Below are 23,194 nucleotides of genomic sequence, written 5' to 3'. Positions count from 1 at the left end.
GCTGTAAGAACTGCTGCCCTTCAGATGAGACGCTAAACCGAGGTTCTGACTCACAACGGCCATTAAAAATCCCACACTGATTTTTAGGAGTAGGGGTGTTAACATTGTTTTCCTTGGGGGTATTTCAAAAAGCAGGATTACTGAGTTAGCTGGATAACTGTGCTGAGTAAAATCTGTAACAGATCTGTTTACTTCAATCCAGGTTCCAAATTTGGGGTGGTTCCAAAAAGAGTGCTCAGTAGACCTATCTGGTGAAATGACGGTTAGTAAAGAAAAAATATTTGAATGAAAATGTCACACAGCGGGCATGCCTAATAGTGGCATGATAAGAACAGAACTGTGGTACCTGTGCTACCTCTGCACAGCCCCCCCACCCCCCACCCCCCCTTTCCTGGTCACGTTTCTTGCCCCCTAGTGCTTAGTGGAGCTTCCCACTGCAGTCAGAACAGCTGCCAAAGCTGCCAGAGTTGAATCACTAGAGAAGAAATGCTGTGCTAAGTACACACTCTTCTTAGGGCACTATAACTCTGAGTAACAGATGAAGTTGAGCTCCTCATCACAAGGCCTTGCTACAAAAACTTTCTCTTTAACTGACAGGGCTCCACAGCGGCGTGTAGTGCTCGGACACACAGAATTCTGTGGATATTGCCAGTTTATCTTGGCCATGACAGTTTCTCCGTCCACCCAAAACCACTTGCCCATCAGGAATCGCAGGCCTGTCCAGACAAAGTCAGTCGTGACTCCTGTGCTGCTTATAACCTTCTCAGCAGTGTAGCTTGAGAGCAGGCTGGAGAGGTCGGTGTACTTACTCCTGCAGTAAACCAGAGCGTTTTCCCATGTCATCGCCTCCTGCACCACAGTCAGCTCCCTTTTATATGCCTTAAAGCAATAGAATGGTATAAGATCACCACATCCTTTGTTATACCAGAGACCATCCCTCGCATAAACACAGTCATTCCAGTAGTCAGAACCTGGCTCGCCAGATGCCCATTTGTTGAAGTTTAATGCTGTGCCTCCTGACCATCTCCACTGTCTATCGCTGTCTTGCTTCAGACCAATCCAAGCCGAGGTTGGGGCACAACCAGGAACAGAGTTTATAACCCGTTCCACGTCATCCTCGGTCAGCACAAGGGAAAGGCCAGTGTACTGCGCTTGGCAGTGCTGCGACGCATCATCCCAATTCTTAAAATCACTCACATAAAAATGCTCCCTGAGCAGGACTGTGGCCCCTTCACAGAACCCCACGATGAAGATGATGGTGAAAGCGGTCTCCATGACAACAGTTGGCATGGTGCATTGCCTCTGTCTCTCTACCCTGCTCTGCTGGGTCGTTTCTGAGCGTCTGTCTTCCAATGTGGCCCTCTGTGCTGCGTTATATGGGCACACTGCAGGCAAATCACAGTTCTGCTTCGCCTCCAAAGTTATTACAGTCATGTGATGCAAAGACCTGACAGTGGACCAAAGGCTGACAGGCTATTTGCAAACCGTCGATCTCCAAATGCCTTTCCCCCTCACTTGTTAATGAGACCCCAAGATACTTGAATTCCTTCACCTGGGGCAGTTGCTCCTCTCTTACTTGAAGAGGACAAACCGGCAAACCAGCTGTGACTTTTTCCTGCACTGGTGCTCTTTGTAGACAGTGTCAAAGGAAGTGCCCGGTGCACCCAAACGTGTGTCGATGGTTAATTTTGCATCAACACAAAGAGTTTTGTAAGAATCAGGGCGATGCCATCCTGTCCTCTGTTCATGGTCATCAGGACAAATTCAAAGGTCTGAAATCCAGCAACATTGAGGAAGACTGGTCAAGAGGATGCTTTTAGTGAGACATTAAAATAACAGACCCCTGTACAGAGATTAGCCCCATGAAGAAAGACTAGACTGAAGTGTTGAGCAATGAATAAAACAGTCAGGCACAAGGATTATTCTCATTACCTTGGAGACTCTACACTCACCCCAGCTCATGGAGGTAATAGCAGATGCTTACAATCCGAACCCACTGAACGCTCCCTTACCGCCCTCCAGTGGCAGAAAAGGACATAACCCATTTTGTGATCCTTTCCCTGAGTTAAACTGTGTGTGTGTGTGTGTGTGCGTGTGTGTGTGTGAGTGTGTGAAAAATGTCACCCAGGCACGTGGTCAGCCATTTGGCACCAAACAACAGACACAGCAACAGTCCAGCAAACATCCTGACAGACTAAGTAAAACAACCTGGAATCAGTAATTTTTCTCATAATGCTTCTATCAATAATTTGTAAATAACACATTTTGTAAAACAAAACATGCATATCCTCATTCAAATAAGTGAGTTTTGCAAAATGAAACATATTGGCCGTATTGTGAACTCATTTTTATTATTATTTATTTCTTGTTTCTTATAATATTTTTTCTTTTTATTATTACTTCCAATTGATCACTTAATTATTTGACTATTATTGGTTTTTAGTATTAATTCATGAACTGGTACCCTTGTGGTAAAAGGAAGCCCATCATATATATACATATACACATATTTGGATTATGCTCATAGGGGAACATGAAAAGGACTTTTCTATTGGCGTCTGTTACTGCCGCCAGCTTCAGAGAGTGGTGTGAATTCAATTGTCAGGAAGGTAAGACTATTAATCTGGGTGATTTCAATTACCCTAGTATTAATTGGGAATTGATTACAGCACAGGAATAAAGTGAGGGAATAAATGTTAGATCTTAAAAAGACATTTTGTTGCAGTTGTCAGTCAGCCTACAAGAGGGATACCAGTTCTGGATTTGGTGCTATGTAATGATCCAGACAGAATTTTTAGCACAGAGGTAGTCGACCCACTTGGAACTAGCGATCATTCTGTGCTTAGTTCTGATGTATTCTGGTAAATGAACCAGGCCAACTCTATGGCAAGTATTTTTAATTTTAGACAAGTCAATTTTAAGAAGATGTGAGTGTAAGAAACCCCTCAGATAAACCAAACAGCGGAGGTATCTGAGTGATAAAGAAACGTGTGTAGTTTTACCAGGTGCCACTGGAATGGGATTAATTTAATGTTATCTCAGTTCTCTGACTCCAAAAATAAAATAATGTTTTAACCTTTCCTCAGTGCTAACAGTTATGCATAGACTGAGGAGACTGCTGTTTAACCTGGGTTAACCTTTGTATCTAGCTGAGTGCTGACCCATAGGTATCAAGATCTTTAGTCAGCACCCCACCACCAAACACACCGACTTGTTTCCCACGACATCAGTTCACAATACAAAACTTGATCACATTGCATTATGGAGAACCTAGAGTTCATGTAATGCAGATCCAATTTGCCAACTGAGCACTGACTCTTCATCCCGGTTACTGACTCCCTGTCAGCCCAGTAACCAGTCTGTTTTACTCTGAGGGTCTGATGAGAGGCCGAGTTCTGTGAACTGCCCTGCATGAGCAAATTCAAGTAATATTGACTGGCTGCTGCTTTTTTGACTGCAAGACTGTGAATGAAAATTGGGGCAGGTTCAAAGGGTTATTCTCGAGGCACAATGCAATTTTATAACGAAAGCAAGGAAAAGTAGGTGGCAGAAGCAGTCTCCCCAGTGGATGAACAAAGTCACACGGAAGATTTTGAAAAAAAACAAAAATTGTATAAGATATTTAAAATCAACAGCACTGAGAGAAATGAGGCTGAATATTGTAATATGCTTGCCAAGGTTAAAACAAAACTATGGGAAGCTAAGAGGGTCTTTGAATGGCAAATTGTCTAAGATGCAAAAAGTAATCCTAAACATTTCTTTTTCAATACTGTAGTAGGAAAAAGAGGATTGAAGGAGGATGTCAGGTGCATCAGCAATGAAGAGACTCTGGAAAAGGTTCAAAGAAGGGCAACCAAATTGAGTCCTGGAATGAAAGACAAAAGTTATGAGGAAAGACTTAGGATGCTTAATCTCTTCAAGCTTAGTAAAAGAAGACTTAGGGGTGATTTGATTGAGGCTTTTCAATTCATAAAAGGGTTGAACAAAGTGAACTACAAGAGGTTCTTCAGGTTGAGTTCTGTTAGTAGAACTAAGGCACATAAATGGAAATTGGCAAAAGGTAAATTCCGTACAGACATTAGAAAATATATTTTTTTCATGTAGAGAGTAGTCAATGTGTGGAATAGCCTGCCAGGGGATGTCGTAGAGGCAGAAACTTTGGAGATTTTCGAGACAAGCTTTGATATGATGTTAGATACTATCTAGACTGTAGGTAATCAGGGTACGAGCTTTACGTTATGCTATGTTATGTTATGTCATGCTATGTTACTTGATTGTTCACTATAACCTACATAAGAATAGCGTCCTGTCTTATGTTGAAATAATGATAAAGGGTTAAAGGTGTTTAGTTAGCAACTGCAGCCTCTCTAATGTATCAGCCACTCGGTATCAGCTTTGTTGTCATGGAGATATTAACACTTGCACTCTGCCTTTGAAGGTAACAGGTGAATACAGTGACCATCATGCAGTAACCATCAGAAAGCTGATGTTGTGCATCCAAGCATCTAACTAGCTAACATCAGCAAAAACCTCTGTCTTTTCCTTATATTTAACACATTTCCCCCCCCCTGACTGGTTAACTGACCAACATTTTACCTACAACACAGCCAGCTCTTTGTGGATTAAATAAATAATAAATTTACAGGGAAGACAAAAAGAAAAAAAAAAAAATAAAACAGTTAAAAAAAAAGAGTATTTTAAGGAAAAGAATCAAAACAACCCATATAAAAAATGAATAGCATGCCATCAATTATGTTTCCCTTGTGTATAGGGTGATTATGAAATTTGAGAATGATGATAGTGTTGACATTACTATGAACAATGGCACATTTTTAAATAATCTTTTTATTTATTTCGGTTCTCACATTAAATTTAATAAAGAAATGTCTCATTGCATTGGTTCTAATAATTGGTTCTAATAATCACAAATATATATGAACAAAACTAAAATACATACATTCCATTGAAAAGTTCTATGTATCTAAAGTATTGACTATGATGTGTCTTGTGTGCATTAAGGTTTTCACTCTGTTACTAGTATAGGTATAAATATAGGACTGTAAATATAGTTGCAAGACAATCCCAACAGTAAAATTATTAAAGTGATATAAACAATCATAACTGCATGAATGCTATTACACTATAAATTGAGATATTAAGCATACATGTCTGTATTATTGTAACATCACAGATGGAATTCTGGAAAACAAGTAAAAAGTTATTTAAAATAAAAGAGAATACAACAGAACAAGGTTTTTATATATTTTTCTCAAAGCATGCCAATGCAGTCGAAAAATAATTCAAACTGATCAAAGAAATATTAATATTCTTTATGCACAAAAAATAGATGTGTGAATGATGCAATGCAATCTAGTGGAGAGATACAGTTTTCATAAACACACCAATGTTGTTGCACTGTAATAAAAAATAATTTGAAGGAGACAAACAATAGGTAATTTAAACTGAAGGTTTACTGTAAAGCTGGCAGACTTGAATCACTAGAGAAGAAATGCTGTGCTAAGTACACACGCTCTTCTTAGGGCACTATAACTTCAAGTAACAGATGAAGTTGAGCTCCTCATCACAAGGCATTGCTACAAAAACTTTCTCTTGAACTGACAGGGCTCCACAGCGGCGTGTAGCGCTCGGACACTCGGAATTCTGTGGATATTTCCAGTTTATCTTGGGAACGATAGTTTCTCCGTTCACCCAAAACCACTTGCCCATCAGGAATCGCAGGCCTGTCCACACAAAGTCAGTCGTGGCTCCTGTGCTGCTTATAACCTTCTCAGCAGTGTAGTTTGAGAGCAGGCTGGAGAGGTCGGTGTACTTACTCCTGCAGTAAACCAGAGCGTTTTCCCATGTCATCTTCTGCTGCACCAGAGTCAGCTCCCTGTTATATGCCTTAAAGCAGTGGAAGTGAAAGGTTTCGTAACATCCTTTGTTGTGCCAGAGACCATCCCTCGCATAAACACAGTCATTCCAGGAGTCAGAACCTGGCTCGCCAGATGCCCATTTTTCAAAGTCTAATGCTATGTCTCCTTTCCACCTCCACTGTCCATCTGTGCGTTGCTTCAGACCAATCCAAGCCGAGGTTGTGCCACTATCAGGAACAGAGTTCATAACCCGTTCCACGTCATCCTCGGTCAGCACAAGGGAAAGGTCGGTGTACTGCGCTCGGCAGTGCTGTGACGCATCATCCCAATTCTTAAAATCTTTCACATAAAAATGCTCCCTGAGCAGGACTGTGGCCCCTTCACAGAGCCCCGCGATGAAGATGATGGTGAAAGCGGTCTCCATGACAACACAAGGCATGGTACAGTGTCTCTGTCTCCCTGCTCTGCTGGGTCGTTTCTGAGCGTCTGTCTTCCAATGTGGCCCTCTGTGCTGCGTTATATGGGCACACCAGAGGCAAATCGCAGATCTGCTTCACTACCAAAGTTATTACAGACATTTCCTGCAAACACCGGAAAGTTGACCAAAAGCTTACAAGTGATTTGCAAACAGATGGTTATCTGCAATTCATTTGAAAGCACAGGATTTAAAGTTCAAGGGGTCAGTTTAAGGACAGATTGCACTTGTTTTCGTGTGATTACTTATTAGTCAAGTAATAAATCAGGTAATCATTCATTTAGACTGGGTCTGATCTGACGTTAATTTCACAGTAATTCTAGACCTTCTATCTGCTTTCTACTTTTCCTGCTCTTCCCAAGGTCCTGTCCAGAATCTGACATGATATTCGGTCCATGATGCCCAGTATGTTAGTGTTGCTGATGCTATGCAGAATAGGTTTCGTGTTTACTTGGATGGGAGACCTGGGAAGTTAATTACTGCTAGAAGAGGTGTTGGTGAGCCAGTAGAGGGCGCTCTTCTCTCTGGAGCAACATACAAATGCAGTGCTCCAGCACGGTGCTGTAAGAACCGCTGCCCTTCAGATGAGATGCTAAACTGAGGTTCTGACTCACAACGGCCATTAAAAATCCCACACTGCTTTTTTAGATTAGAGGTTAGATTGGGGATATTTCACAAAGTAAGATTACTGAGTTAGCTGGATAACTGCGCTGAGTAAAACCTGTAACGGATCTGCTTACTTCAATCAAGGTTCCAAATCTGGCGGGTTCCAAAAAGAGAACTGAGTGCTCTGGTGAAATGACAGTTATTAAAGAAAAAATAGTTTCATTGAAAAAGTCACACAGCGAGCATGGCTAACAGCGACAAGATATGAACTTACAGAACTGTGGTACCTGTGCTACCTCTGCACACCTGCCAACCCCCCTTTCCAGGTCATTTTTTTGCCCCCTGGTATTGTGTGGAGCTTCCCACTGCAGACAGAACAGCAGAAACCCTGCCCATCTTCCCACTGCAGTCAGAACAGCAGAAACCCTGCCCATCTTCCCACTGCAGTCAGAACAGCAGAAACCCTGCCCATCTTCCCACTGCAGTCAGAACAGCAGAATCCTTGCCCAGCTTCCCACTGCAGTCAGAACAGCAGATACCCTGGCCATCTTCCCACTGCAGTCAGAACAGCAGAAACCCTGCCCATCTTCCCACTGCAGTCAGAACAACAGAAACCCTGCCCATCTTCCCACTGCAGTCAGAAAAGCAGAAACCCTGCCCATCTTCCCACTGCAGTCAGAACAGCAGAAACCCTGCCCATCTTCCCACTGCAGTCAGAACAGCAGATACCCTGCCCATCTTCCCACTGCAGTCAGAACAGCAGATACCCTGCCCATCTTTCCACTGCAGTTTGAGGGTAGCACTGATGTTCTACGCTCCGCTACTGTTCATCGCACTGGATAAGAGCATCTGCCTAAAAACTGTTGCATAATGTAATGACGTTGCAGCCATGATGGTAGACATCAGCTTTACCCTCCCTAGCAGCAGCACTTTGGTTAATCTGACAATTTGCATGTTAAAAAAGAATATGTGGAAAATTACAGGCAGGTGTGCCTGATTTGGGTTTTTCCAGCTTTGGGTTTAAAAGTTCAACTGGCACTTTTGATTTATTGAACATTTTCCCTAAAATTGTGTCAACTTAATAAAACTGAATGTTTTGGCTTAACACGGATAGACTTGCTTCTGATCAGTGCTGAGAATGGACCGGACTCTGGGAGAGGGAGACATGCCTGTACTGCATGCTTTTCCCGAACTGCTACAATTTTTAAGATCTACTGTAAAATATATGCAATATCTACAGCAATGAATACATGGGGAGCATGTATCTTGTATATCTGAGAAAAATTTAAATGGTTTAGCCATTGGTTATGAAATACATACTCTTGATATGCAAATACTGTACAGTATCTATTTTATATAAGGCAAAAAGAAAAGGAGAAAAGATTTTTTTCTCCCCATCGCACTTTCTCTATTTTTTCTTCTACCTTTTTAAAAAAAAAATAATTTCTCTTGTTTTCTTGCCTGTGCTTCACCACAGGGCCCTGGAGGAAACAATGATGACCTTGAAAAAGAAAACAAAGAAAAATGAAATGCAAATAATGCGAGAACACGGCATTTAACATTTTCTCACTTGCCGTATTGTCCTCTGTTTATGGTCATGAGGACAAATTCAAAGGAAATCAAGCAACATTGAAGAAGACTGGTCAAGAGGATGGTTTTAGTGAGACATTAAAATAACAGACCCCTGCACAGAGATTAGCCCCATGAAGAAAGACTAGACTGAAGTGTTGAGCAATGAATAAAACAGTCAGGCACATGGATTATTCTCATTACCTTGGAGACTCTACACTCACCCCAGCTCATGGAGGTAATAGCAGATGCTTATAATCCGAACCCACTGAACGCTCCCTTACATCCAGTGGCATAAAAGGACATAACCCATTTTGTGATCCTTTCCCTGAGTTCAACTCTGTGTGTGTGTGTGTGTGTGTGCATGTGTGTGTGTGTATGTGTGTGAAACAAACATCCTGACAGGCTAAGTAAAACAACCTGGAATCAGTCTTTTTTCTCGTAAAGCTTCTATCGATAATTTGAAAATAATCCTTTTTGTAAAACAAAACATATATATCCTCATTCAAATGAGTGATGTTTGCAGATTGCAAGAATTTCAAATGAAACATATTGGCCGTACCCTCAACTCAATTATTAATATTTATTTAAAAAAAAAAACATTTTCTTTTCCTTTTTTATTTTTATTATGTATGCACACACACACACACATATATATATATCTTCCCATATATATGTACGTGTGTGTGTTTTTTAGCTGATGCCTTTTTTTATCCAAAGCAACATACAGTATATGGATGCACACATTGTTAATATATGTAGTCCCCAGGGATGGAGCCCACAACCTTTGTGTTGCTAGCACAATATCATATTTAATATCCATCCAACACTACTCACTGTCTTTGTTCTGTTGTTAATCGAACAGATACAATACATTATGCTCACACCAAGTAAAATTTTACTGTGCAGTAAATTCCAGAAACTGACCAGCTCCTGCCTAGTGGGGATGTCTGGATTATGCTCATGGGAGAACATGAAAAGGGCCCATTCAAATGGGTTATCCTCGAGGCGCAATGCAAATGCATTCCAAGAGCAAAGAAAAGTAAGTTGGAGAAGCAGTCTCCCCAGTGGATGAGCAAATGCATATGGAAGAGTTTGAGGAAAAAATAAACCGTATGATATACATAAAAACGACAGCACTGAGAGTAATGAGGCTGAATATTGTAATATGTGTGCTAAGATTAAAAAGAACTACAGGAAGCTAAGAGGCTCTTTGAAAGGCAAATTGCCTGAGATGCAAAAAAAGTAATCCTAAGTAATCCTTTTTTTCCCCCGTATTGTACTAAGACAATGAAATTGAAGGAGAATATCAGGTGCAACAGTAATGGACGAGGAACATTGCTTTATAAGAATAAAGTCATTGCCGATGCCTTTAATAGTTATTTTGTTCAGAGTTTTATTACAGAAGAGGTTACTAATAGACTGGAAGGCATATTCAGTACTGAGACTGTCTTAGAAGATAGTGACATAGAGGATGAATGGTAAATGGTAAATGGACTGCATTTATGTAGCGCTTTTATCCAAAGCGCTTTACAATTGATGCCTCGCATTCACCAGAGCAGTTAGGGGTTAGGTGTCTTGCTCAGGGACACTTCGACATGCCCAGGGCGGGGATTGAACCAGCAACCCTCTGACTGCCAGACAACCGCTCTTACCTCCTGAGCTATGACGGATGAAGATGTTCTGGATAAATTACATATAAAGGTGTTTAGTTAGCAACTACAGACTCTGAGTATCAGCTTCGTTGTCATGGAGATATTAAAACTTTGGCTTTGAAGGTAACAGGTGAGAACATGCAGTGACCTCCAGAACAGTGATGCAGTGCATCCACATAGGCTAGGTAATATTAGCAAAACTGCAGTCTTTTCCCTATATTTAACACATGTGATCCCTGACAGGTTTATAAACACAATTGTACTGACAACATGGCCAACACTGTGCATAAAATAAATTAATATTTTAAATTAAAAATGAATTGAATTTTTTTTGTTGTGTGTGCGTGTGTGTGCACAGTGTATGTTATGAAAATGTTTTATTTTAAAGAAAAGAAACAGCAACCCACATAACAAATGAATAGCATGCCATCAATTATGTTTCCCTGGCATATTAGAGGATTATGAAATTTGAAAATGGGAATAGTGTTCGTATTATTATGAACACAGGCACTTTGCTTCATATTTCATTTGTTATTTCTCACATTAAATGTAATAAAGAAATGTCTAATTGCATTGTTTATGTTTCATAATTATCATCTCAAATGTTTATTAACAAAAATACACATACATTTCATCAAAAAATTCTATATATCAAGTGTATGGATACTGGAGTATAGGACTGCTAATGTATTCGATGACAATGTCATCATAAAAATTATTAAAGTTAATTGAAAAGTTTTATATGTCTTAAGTATTGACAGACTAAAATATGTCAGTGTATGGTTAAAGACCGTTTCACTCAGTTACTGGAGTATAGGACTGCTAACGTATTTGCAAGACAATGTCATCATAAAAATGATTAAAGTGATATCAACAAGTACAGCATCAATGCATGAATGCTATTACACTATAAATTGAGATGTAGGCAGAAGCATAAGCAGAAGCATACATGTCTGTATTATGTTAACATCAGAGATGGAATCGTGGGAAACAATTAAAGTCATTTAAACTACAAGAAAATACAACAGTGCTAGGTTTTATATATTACACAAAGGATGACAATATAGCTGTAAAAATAGAAATTATAAACATTATATATGAATAAAAAAATTGATTGTGAACATCAGTGCATTCTAACTGAGAGACCACACCAAAGTTTTCGCACTAGAAAAGTAAGAAATATTTACTTGAAAGAGACAAATTAAACACAATTTAGACTAAGGGTTTCCAGCACAGCTGGCAGAGTAGAATCACAAGAGAGAAAAATGCTGTGCATAAGTACATACGCTCTCCTAACGGCCCTACAACTGTGAGTAGCAGATGAAGTTGAGCTCCTCGTCACAACGCCTTGCTACAAACACTTTCTCTTTAACTGACAGGGCTCCACAGCGGAGGGGCATGTCCGGACACTTGGACTGTTCGTCATTAGACCAGGCACTATAGCGCATGGGGTCTCCGTTCACCCAAAACCACCCGCCCATCAGGAAACGCAGGCCAGTCCACACAAAGTCAGTGGTGGCTCCTGTGCTGCTTATAACCTTCTCAGCAGTGTAGTTTGAGAGCAGGCTGGAGAGGTCGGTGAACTTACTCCTGCAGTAAACCAGAGCGTTTTCCCAGGCCATCGTCTTCTGCACCAGAGTCAAGTTCCTTTTATATGCTTTAAAGCAAAAGCTTGGAAACTTATTGTGACATTCTTTCATATACCAGAGACCACCCTGCGTATAAACACATCTACGTGAGAAATCAGATTGTGGCTCTCCGACTGCCCATTTATTAAAGTCTAATGTCTCTCCTGCTGACCAATTTTCAAAATCTAATATTTCTTCTGCTGACCAATCTTCAAAGTCTAATATCTTTCCTGATGACCATTTTTTAAAGTCTAATGTCCCTCCTATGACCACCATGAAGTACTGACGATCGCCTCTGACAGCGACGCAACGATGAAACACGACGACGACACTCGGTACAGACCAATCCAAGCCGGGTCTGTGGAACCGCTGGGACGAGCGCTCATAACCCGTTCTGCGTCTTCCTCGGTCAGCACAGAAGACAGGTCCGTGTACCAGCGTCTGCAGCGGTTTCGCGCATCAACCCAATCCAGATGGTCGCTCAGATAAAAATGCTCCCTGAGCAGGACTGTGGCCCCTTCACAGAGCCCCGCGATGAAGAGGAAGGTGAAAACGGTCTTCATGACAACACAGAGCATGGTGCAGTGCCTCTGTCTCTCTGCTCTGCTGTGTCGTTTCTGAGTGCCTGTCTTCCAATGTGGCCCTCCGTGCTATGTTATATGGACACACATCAGGCAAATCACAGTTCTGCTTCACTTCCAAAGTAATTACAGTCATTTCCTGCAAACACATGAAAGTGGACCAAAAGCTTACAAGCAATTTGCAAACGGATGTTTCTGTGCAATTCATTTGAAAACGCAGGATTAAAATTTTCAGAGGTTTGTGCTGAATCTGACAGGATATTCAATCCATGATATCCAATATTTTAGCAGCCATACCACCCTACTACCTGCTCATATGAAACTGCTGATGCCAAGCAGAATCGATCTTGGTGTTTACTTGGATGGTAGATCTGGGCAATGAATTACGGCTGGAATAAGCAGTGGTGAGCCAGAAGGGGGCGCTCTTCCCTATGGCGCAGCATACAAATGTAGTGCCCCAGCATCTGGTCCCTTCAGCACATACTGTACGGCCATACTCATTTCCCTTGTCACTAATTTATTATTAGCAGCCGGCTGACACTTCTGGGCATTGTGTTTTTTTCTTTTTTTCCATTTCATGGATTTTACTTATTCGACAGATTTTGTCCTGTTTGAAATTTTTAAATGTATACACTTCAAACTACTGCTGTCCTGGCGAAATTAGGATACAGACCAGCGGAACTGGATCTTAGATCAGCTCTACTACTCTGAAATGCTTACATTACCCTTGACAAACTACTAAGAGGAGGAGTTTGCACCATGGGCAGGTCAGAATAGCTATGTCTAGATTACTTATTTCTGAGCCTCGGTCCTGTCCACTGGGTTTTTTTCCATGTAAAAATGCTTGCTGAGCAAACCCAAGGCCACTCTAAAGAGCCCCATGATGAAGAGGGTTGTGAAGCCATCTCCATGACTACGGAACGTACACTGTAGTGCACCTACCTGACTCCTCTGCTGGGTCCTCTCGGAGTGCCTATCTGTCAAGGTGACCCATTCCGCTCAGCTGTATTGACACACTGCAGGCAAATCACAACACTACTTCATACGCAAACTATACCCAGGATAGGCAAACACTTTATAGTGTCCACCTTATGTGAGGTGAAAAATTAAAGAAAGAGAAAAAAGTTTTTTTTCTCCTCAACCTTTCCTTCTTTATTTTCTCTTCCTACTCTTTTAAAAATCTATTTTGCTTCCAGGGGTTCATTACAGGGTCCTGGAGGAATAATCTATGACCTTGAAAAGAAAATAACAAAAAAAATGAGATGCAAATTAAAAATTTTCTTACTTGCCTTATTTGCTTAATCACGGGAAATGCTGTCCAGTCTTCTGTTTCTGGTCATCAGTCAAATTCAGAGGCTGTCGGAAAATCCAGGAAAATTGAGTTAGACTGGTCAAGAGGATGGTTTTAGTGGAATGTTAAAACAACAAACCCGTGCAGAGATTAGCCCCAGTGACTGCAATGATTAACACTGAATAAAACCCAACACTCACCCCAGCTCATGGAGGAACATCAGGCTCAAAACGTTTACAGTGAAGATTTGTAGGAGATCCTACATGAAGATGGTCCCTGATCAGACGTGAGGTCACCTGAAGGGGATTTTTGCAAATTATACAAACTACCTTTCTCAAAGTATACAATGTAGGCCTAAGGGCTCCACCTGGGAATGGATTTGAACCTGCGATGTCTGAGTTACAAGCAGTGTGTGATTTTCCCTGCCCCTCCTCAGCTTCACCAATTTCCATCCCAGGCTGGGATGCAATTAAAATCAAAATCACTGGAGTCGGTTGATCTGAGCCTTACTGAACATGATATCAACCCCCTACTGAGCCTTACTGAACATGATATCAACCCTTTACGCTTCTCGTTAAGACGCAAGGAGACCATTAGTGGCCAGAGGGGGTCAGTGCATTGTCTTATTATCTGAATGAAGAACAGTTGCTCCTATATCAGTGTCCTGCATTGTAATACATTTCCTCCAGACAGCGAAAGGTTTTGCTGCCGCACAAACACCCCCTGATGCCTCGACCGCACTCATACTGGCAAAGTTGAAATCAGGTCAGAAACTAACAGCCTGTGAAGGATGAACCACTCAGGAAGTCAAATTCCTCTCAAAATTTCCAGGGGTGGAAAGTCAAGTGGTCAGAAAATAATGTTAAATGTCTTGCCATGTGTTTATTCCTCCCATGAGCTCAGCCAGCTGATTGCACTATCGATAATTAATTCTACCTCCTGGGGGATGAGTCGTGCTAATGAGCAAATCCTGGTGAATGAAACAAAATACATATGTATATATGTGTGTGTGTGTGTGTGTGTTTCTTAGGAAATGCTTTATTATATAGAACTGCACACAGTATATGGATGCACACATTTTTCAATATATGTAGTCCCCAGGGATGGAGCCCACAACCTTTGTGTTGCTAGCACAATATCATATTTAATATCCATCCAACACTACTCACCGTCTTTGTTCTGATGTTTTTCGAACAGATACAATACATTATGCTCACACCAAGTAAAATTTTACTGTGCAGTAAATTCCTGAAATTGACCAGCTCCTGCCTAGTGGGGACATTTGGATCATGCTCATAGGGGAACATGAGAAGGGCCTTAGGATGGGTGTGTATTACTGGTCACCAGCCTCAGACAGTGGTGTGAATTGAATGCTCTTTGGAAACATAAAACAAGCTTGTCAGGAAGGTGAGAGTATTATTATGAGTCTAACTTGATAGATGTGGACTTGTCTTTGGGTTGTGTAGCCTGCATAAATGCAATTGTGTATTCTGCTAAGACACTAGTGTATAGTAGAGTGACTATGGGATGCAGATATCCTGAGTTCTATGGGTATGTTAGGACTTTAAAACTGCACGGTGTGCAGTGGTAAGAGTCAAAGAGGAATGCCGGGTTAAAATTCATGCAGTCTATTGCTTAGTGTGTCTAGCAATAATGAAAATACACAATGGTGCAAAATGTGAGTGGTGAAATGCCTGTGAACATAAATGGCTTATACACGCAGGAGAATGTGTTGACGAGTCTCCCCGAACCATTGCACATATCTAACATACAAAACAATCAAAGAAAAACATCAAGCCATCAAATAAAGGCACAATCATGGCAAAGCAGTATAGATCAATGATCCTGCGTGCAGTACCTTGCAGTAATGTAGAAAAAAGAAAATGGAAAAAAAAAAATAGAAATTAATTAATTAATGCAGTACCTCTGTAAGCATATCACACTGGGTTAACCTTTGCACCTAACTGAGTGCTGACCCATAGGTATCAAGATCTTTAGTCAGCACCCCACCACCAAACACACCGACTTTTTCCCCATGACATCAGTTTACAATTCAAAACATGATCACATTGTATTATGGAGAACCTAAAGTTCATGTAATGCAGATCCAATTGGTTGTTTTGCAACAGACTCCCTGTCTTTCCCTGGTGTATTGGAGAATTATGAAATTTGAAAACGAGAATAGTTTTTCATTATTATGAACAAAGGCATTTTTCTTAATATTTATTTTATTTTTCACACTTCTCACATTAAATTCAATAAAATAATGTTTCATTTCATTGTTTATGTTTCATAATTATCATCATAAATGTTTATTAACAAAACTAATATAGATACAGTTCATCAAAAAGTTTTACATGTCTTAAGTATTGACAGACTAAAATATGTCTGTGTATGGTTGAAGACTGTTTCACTGTTACTGGAGTATAGGACTGCTAACATATTTCCAAGACAATGTCATCATAAAAATGATTAAAGTGATATCAACAAGTACAGCATCAATGCATGAAAGATATTACACTATAAATTGAGATGTAAACAGAAGCATAAGCAGAAGCATACATGTCTGTATAATGTTAACATTCGAGATGGAATCGTAGGAAACAAATAAAGTCATTTAATCTACAAGAAAATACAACAGTGCTAGGTTTAATAAATTACTCAAAGGATGAAATATAGCTGTAAAAAAAAATAGAAATGATAAACATTCTATATGAATAAAAAAATACATATGTGCATTCTAACTGAGAGATACAATTTCCAGAACCGCACCAAAGTTTTCACACTGGTAAAGTAAGAAATATTTACTTGAAGTAGAAAATTCAATGACGATTTAAACTTTAAGTTTCCAGAACTGCTGGGAGAGTTGAATCACAAGAGAGAAAATCCTGTGCTAAGTACATACGCTCTCGTAAAGGCCCTATTAGTAACAGATGAAGTTGAGCTCCTCGTCACAAGGCATTGCTACAAAAACGTTCTCTTTAACTGACAGGGCTCCACAGCGGAGGGGCATGTCCGGACACTGTGTCTGCTCATTATTAGGCCACGCACTATAGAGCATGGGGTCTCCATTCACCCAATACCACCCGCCCATCAGGAAACGCAGGCCAGTCCACACAAAGTCAGTCGTGGCTCCTGGGCTGCTTATAACCGTCTCAGCAGTGTAATTTGAGAACAGGCTGGAGAGGTCGGTGTACTTACTCCTGCAGTAAACCAGAGCGTTTTCCCAGGTCATCTTCTCCTGCACCACGGTTAACTCCCTGTTGCATGGCTTAAAGCAAAAGCTTGGATACTTCTTATTACAATCGTCTATATACCACTGACCATCCTGCATATAAACACATTTGCGTGAGTAATCATAATCTGGCTGTCCAGCTGCCCATTGTTCAAAGCCAAATGTCTCTCCTGATGACCAAAACCACGTAATTGACCATGAATGCGACCGCGACGACGACCACACTCCGTACAGACCAATCCAAGCCGGGTCTGTGGAACCGCTGGGACGAGCGCTCATAATCCGTCCCGCGTCGTCCTCGGTCAGCACAGAAGACAGGTCCGTGTACCAATTTCTGCAGCGATTCCGCGCCTCAAACCAATCCAGATGGTCGCTCACGTAAAAATGCTCCTTGCTGATGACTGTGGCCCCTTCACAGAGCCCTGCGATGAAGAGGACGGTGAAAGCGGTCTCCATGACAACACAAGGCATGGTGCGGTGTCTCTGTCTCTCTGCTCTGCTGGGTCGTTTCTGAGCGTCTGTCTTCCAATGTGGCCCTCTGTGCTGCGTTATATGGACACACTGCAGGCAAATCGCAGTTCTGCTTCAGAGGTAATGACAGTCGTGACATGCAAAAAACCTTACAGTGGACAAAAACCTGACAGGCAATTTGCAAACAGATGGTTCTGTGCAATTCATCTGAAGGGATTTAAAGTTCAAGAGGTGCGTGCATAATCAGACAGGATACTCAGTCCATTATATCCAATATTTTAGCAGCCATACCACCCTACTACCTGCTCATATGAAACTGCTGATGCCAAGCAGAATCGACCTTGGTGTTTACTTGGATGGGAGATCTGGGCAATGAATTGCTGCTAGAATAAGCAGTGGTGAGCCAGGAGGGGGCGCTCTTCCACCTAGAGCATCATACAAATGCAGTGCTCCAGCGCAAGTGCTGTGAGAGCTGCTGCCCTTCAGATGAGATGCTGAACCGAGGTTCTGACTCACAACGACCGCTAAAAATCCCACACTGCTTTTTAAGACTAGGGGTGTTGAGACATTCCCCTGATAAAACCTTGATTAATATCCTGAGATCTCTGTATTGTAGCATTACGTTTCAGCCTGTTTGAAGTCTCAGCCTTGACAAGCCGCAACTACAGATGAGACAGAGGCAGGCTCCACTCCAGGGTATTGCCTGGCAAACCAGCCGTGACTTCTTCCTGTCCTGGCACTCTCTGTAAGCAGAGTCAAAGGAAGTGCCCGGTGCACCCAAACGTGTACTGATAGGTCAGTTTGCATTAATACAAAGAGTTTAGTAAGAATTGGGGAGAAAGTATCAGCAGCATAAAATGTTAGCTAAATTGATGCAATGATAAATTGATCAAAAAGTTCGATTATTTGAATGTTTGATTATTCATAAATGCATGAACTGTTGTATTTCAAATGCAAGGGATACAGATCACCCAGAAAGCTGTCACTGATTGGAACAGCTTGCCAGGTCATGTAGTGCAGGCAGAAACTCTGAGGGTTTTCAAGACCAGGCTTGATATGGTGGTAGATACTATGTTGTTTGTAGGTAAACCAAGCACTAGGTACACTTTAGTGGTAGGAAAATGGTGAGCATTGTTGGGCAGAATGGCCTGTTTTCATAATTATGTGATGTCATGTGATGTGATGTTATGTAATACTATGTCACATTTGGTCCCTTCAGTACGTACTGTACGGCCATACTCATTTCCCTTGTCACTAATTTATTATTAGCAGCCAGCTGACAGTTCTGGGTCTTGTTTTTCTTCCATTTCATGGATTTCACTTATTCAACAGGTTATGTCCTGTTGGAAATTAAAAAATGTGTACACTTCAAACTACTGCGGTTCTGGCAAAATTAGGATACAGACCAGCGGAACTGGATCTTAGATCAACTATACTACTCTGAAACGCTTACATTACCCTTGACAAACTACTAAGAGGCCACCTTTTCAGACATCACCTCAATGTTTCAAGTTTTAAATAAACGAACCCTTCTCTTAGGCGTGTCACAGGTTTTGAGGCATCCACCTTGGCAGCAGCTCTTATTTGGTTGTGAATTTACCTATCTCTATCTCTAGCCTGGTGTTTGCTTACTATGATTATATATATATATATATGTGTGTGTGTGTGTGTGTGTGTGTGTTTCTTAGCAAATGATTTTTTATGTAGAACTACATACAGTCCATGGGTGCACACGTTGTTCAATATACATAATCCCCTGGGATGGAGCCTACAACCTTTGTGTTGTTAGCACAATATCATATTTAATTTAACACTACTCACCGTCTTTGTTCTGTTGTTATTCGAACAGATACAATACATTATGCTCACACCAAGTAAAATTTTAATGTGCAGTAAATTCCTGAAATTGACCGGCTCCTGCCTAGTGGGGATATTTGGATAAAGCTCATAGGGGAACATGAGAAGGGCCTTATGGTAGGCGTGTGTTACCGGCCACCAGCTTCAGACAGTAGTGTGAATTCAATGCTCTTTCAAGCTTGTCAGGAAGGTGAGAGTATAATTATGGGTCTAACTTGGTAGATATGGACATGTCTTTGGGTTGTGTAGCCTCCATAAATGCAATTGTGTATTCTGCTATGACACTAGTGTATAGTAGAGTTACTACGGGTGCAGATATCTTGAGTTCTATGGGTATGTTAGGACTTTAAAACTGCTAGGTGTGTAGTGGTAAGAGTCAAAGAGGAATGCCGGGTTAAAATTCATGCAGTCTATTGCTTAGTGTGTCTAGCAATAATGAAAATACACAATGGTGCAAAATGTGAGTGGTGAAATGCCTGTGAACATAAATGGCTTATACACGCAGGAGAATGTGTTGACGAGTCTCCCCGAACCATCGCACATATCTAACATACAAAACAATCGAAGAAAAACATCAAGCCATCAAATAAAGGCACAATCATGGCAAAGCAGTATAGATCAATGATCCTGCTTGCAGTACCTTACAGTAATGTAGAAAAAATAAAATGGAAAAAAAAAAGATAGAAATTAATTAATTAATGCAGTACCTCTGTAAGCATATCACACTGGGTTAACCTTTGTACCTAACGGAGTGCTGACCCATAGGTATCAAGATCTTTAGTCAGCACCCCACCACCAAACACACCGACTTGTTCCCCATGACATCAGTTTACAATTCAAAACATGATCACATTGTATTATGGAGAACCTAAAGTTCATGTAATGCAGATCCAATTGGATGTTTTGAAAAAAAGCACTGTCTCTTCTTCACAGTTACTGATTCCCTCTCTTTCCCTGGTGTATTGGAGGATTATGAAATCTGAAAATGACAATATTTGTTGCATTATTATTAACAAAGGCACTTTTCTTAATATTTCATTTATTTTGTTTCTCATATTAAATGTAATAAAGAAATGTCTAATTGCATTGTTTATGTTTCACAATTATCATCACAAATGCTTATTAACAAAACTAATATACATACATTTCATTGAAAAGTTCTATATATCTTAAGTATTGACAGGCTAAAATATGTCTGTGTATGGTTAAAGACCGTTTCACTCTGTTACTGGAGTATAGGACTGCTTATGTATTTGCAAGACAATGTCATCATAAAAATGATTAAAGTGATATCAACAAGTACAGCATTAATGCATGAAAGATATTACACTATAAACTGAGATGTAAGCAGAAGCATACATGTCTGTATTATGTTAACATCGGAGATGGAATCGTGGGAAACAAATAATGTCATTTAAACTACAAGAAAATACAACAATGCTAGGTTTTACAAATTAATCAAAGGATGACAATATAGCTATAAAAAATATTAATTACAAACATTCTATTTGAATAAAAAATAGATGTGAGAACATCAGTGAATTCTAACTGAGATACAATTTACAGAAACACACCAAAGTAAAGTAAAATATTTACTGGAAGTAGACACACACAAGTAGAATCACAAGAGAGAAAATTCTGTGCTAAGTACATACGCTCTCCTAACGGCCCTACAACTGTGTGTAACAGATGAAGTCGAGCTCCTCATCACAAGGCCTTGCTACAAACACTTTCTCTTTAACTGACAGGGCTCCACAGCGGAGGGGCATGTCCGGACACTGGAACTGCTCACTATTAGGCCACACACTATAGAGCATGGGGTCTCCATTCACCCAATACCACCCACCCGTCAGGAAACGCAGGCCTGTCCACACAAAGTCAGTGGTGGCTCTTGTGCTGCTTATAACCTTCTCAGCAGTGTAGTTTGAGAGCAGGCTGGAGAGGTCGGTGTACTTACTCCTGCAGTAAACCAGAGCGTTTTCCCAGGCCATCGCCTCCTGCACCACAGTCAACTTCCTGTTATATGCCTGAAAGCAATAGGATGGAATCTTTACAGTGCAATCGTTCTCTTTTAACCAGTAATCATTCTGCATAGAAACACATGCTCGCGACCCAGCGGTACCAGAACTGGGCTGTCCGGCAGCCCACTTCGTAAAGCCCATCGTCTCCCCTGACGACCACAACCACGTATATGTCCATGAAGAAAGCAACGCCGACCACGTCCCCGTGCCGGACAGACCAATCCAAGCCTTGCCCGTGAACCCTCCGGGACGAGCGCTCATAACCCGTTCCGCGTCTTCCTCGGTCAGCACAGAAGACAGGTCCTTGAGCCAAGTTCTACAGCGGTTTTGCGCAGCATTCCAATCCAGTGTTTCACCCATATAAAAATGCTCCCTGAGCAGGACTGTGTCCCCTTCACAGAGCCCCGCGATGAAGAGGAAGGTGAAAGCGGTCTTCATGACAACACAAGGCATGGTGCGGTGCCTCTGTCTCTCTGCCCTGCTGGGTCGTTTCTGAGTGTCTGTCTTCCAATGTGGTCCTCTGTGCTGCGTTATATGGACACACTGCAGGCAAATCACAGATCTGCTTCACTTCCAAAGTTATTACAGTCATGTTATGCAAACACCTGACAGTGGACCAAAGGCTGACAAGCTATTTGCAAACAGATGGTTCTGTGCAATTCATTTGAGAGCTCAGGATTTTAAGTCTAAGAGGTGCATGCAGAATCTGACAAGATATTCAATCCATGATATCCAATATTTTAGCAGCCATACCACCCTACTACCTGCTCATATGAAACTGCTGATGCCAAGCAGAATTGATCTTGGCGTTTATTTGGATGAGAGATCTGGGAAATGAATTACGGCTGGAATAAGCAGTGGCGAACCAGGAGGGGGCGCTCTTCCACCTAGAGCATCATACAAATGTAGTGCTCCAGCACGGAGCTGTAAGAGCCGCTGCCCTCCAGATGAGAAGCTAAACCGAGGTTCTGACTCACAACGGCCATTAAAAATCCCACACTGCTTTTTAAGAGTAGGGGTGTTGAGACATGCCCCTGATAAAACCTTGATTAATATCCTGATAGCTCTGTATTGTAGCATTACATTACAGCCTGTCTCAGCCTTGACAAGCCACAACTACAGATATGACGGAGGCAAGCTCCACTCCAGAGTACTGCCTGGCAAACCAGCCGTGACCTTTTCCAAAGGAAGTGCCCAGTGCACCCAAACGTGTACTGATAGTTCAGTTTGCATTAATACAAAGAGTTTAGTAAGAATCAGGGAGAAAGTATCAGGAGAATAAAATGTAATCTGAAGTTATGCAATGATAAATTGATCTAAACGTTGATTATTTGAATGTTTGATTATTCAAAAAAGCATAAACTGTTGTAATTTGAATGCATGGGATACAGTTCAACCAGAGAGTAGTAAATGATTGGAACAGCTTGCCAGGCCATGTAGTGCAGGCAGAAACTCTGAGGGTTTTCAAGACCAGGCTTGATATGGTGGTAGATACTATGTTGTTTATAGGTAAACCAAGCGCTAGGTACACTTTAGTGGTGGGAAAGTAGTGAGCATTGTTGGGCAGAATGGCCTGTTCTCATCAATGTCATGTCACGTCATTCTATATCACATTTGGTCCCTTCAGCACATACTGTAAGGCCATACTCATTTACTTTGTCGCTATTTTATTTTTACTTAATAGCCCACCTTTTCAGATTTCACCTCAATGTTTCAAGTTTTTAATAAACGAACCCTTCTCTTAAGCGTGTCGCAGGTTTTGAGGCATCCACCTTGGCAGCAGCTCTTATTTGAATGTGACTTTGCCTATCTCTATCTCCAGCCTGGTGTTTGCTTACTATGTTAAATGCACTTCAGTGAGCTGCTTAGGTCAGATGCATTTGCCAATTTGTGAATACTAAATAGTTATGGGCCCAGATCTCTGTCTGT

At 41.2% G+C, this 23,194-nt stretch overlaps 2 protein-coding genes across 2 annotated transcripts; both read right to left on the bottom strand.

Annotated features, from left to right (window-relative positions):
• Positions 1-411: 411 nt before the first annotated feature.
• On the bottom strand, positions 412-6,333 carry LOC135256177 (macrophage mannose receptor 1-like). Its single transcript, XM_064338021.1, has 3 exons — positions 5,710-6,333; positions 810-879; positions 412-434 (listed from the first exon to the last, which is right to left on the bottom strand). The coding sequence occupies exons 1-3, from the start codon at positions 6,313-6,315 to the stop codon at positions 412-414; spliced, it is 699 nt and encodes a 232-aa protein (XP_064194091.1). The 5' UTR covers positions 6,316-6,333.
• Positions 6,334-11,482: 5,149 nt separating this feature from the next.
• LOC135256175 (secretory phospholipase A2 receptor-like) lies at positions 11,483-22,211 on the bottom strand. The gene is made up of 3 exons (XM_064338020.1): positions 20,919-22,211; positions 12,097-12,250; positions 11,483-11,809 (listed from the first exon to the last, which is right to left on the bottom strand). The coding sequence occupies exons 1-3, from the start codon at positions 21,716-21,718 to the stop codon at positions 11,483-11,485; spliced, it is 1,281 nt and encodes a 426-aa protein (XP_064194090.1). The 5' UTR covers positions 21,719-22,211.
• Between the last annotated feature and the right edge of the window lie 983 nt (positions 22,212-23,194).

Source organism: Anguilla rostrata, chromosome 5, assembly GCF_018555375.3.
Source record: "Anguilla rostrata isolate EN2019 chromosome 5, ASM1855537v3, whole genome shotgun sequence".
Classification (NCBI taxonomy): Eukaryota; Metazoa; Chordata; class Actinopteri; order Anguilliformes; family Anguillidae; genus Anguilla; species Anguilla rostrata.
Note: the sequence above shows the minus strand (reverse complement) of the source record. Positions and strands in the feature narration are given on the sequence as shown.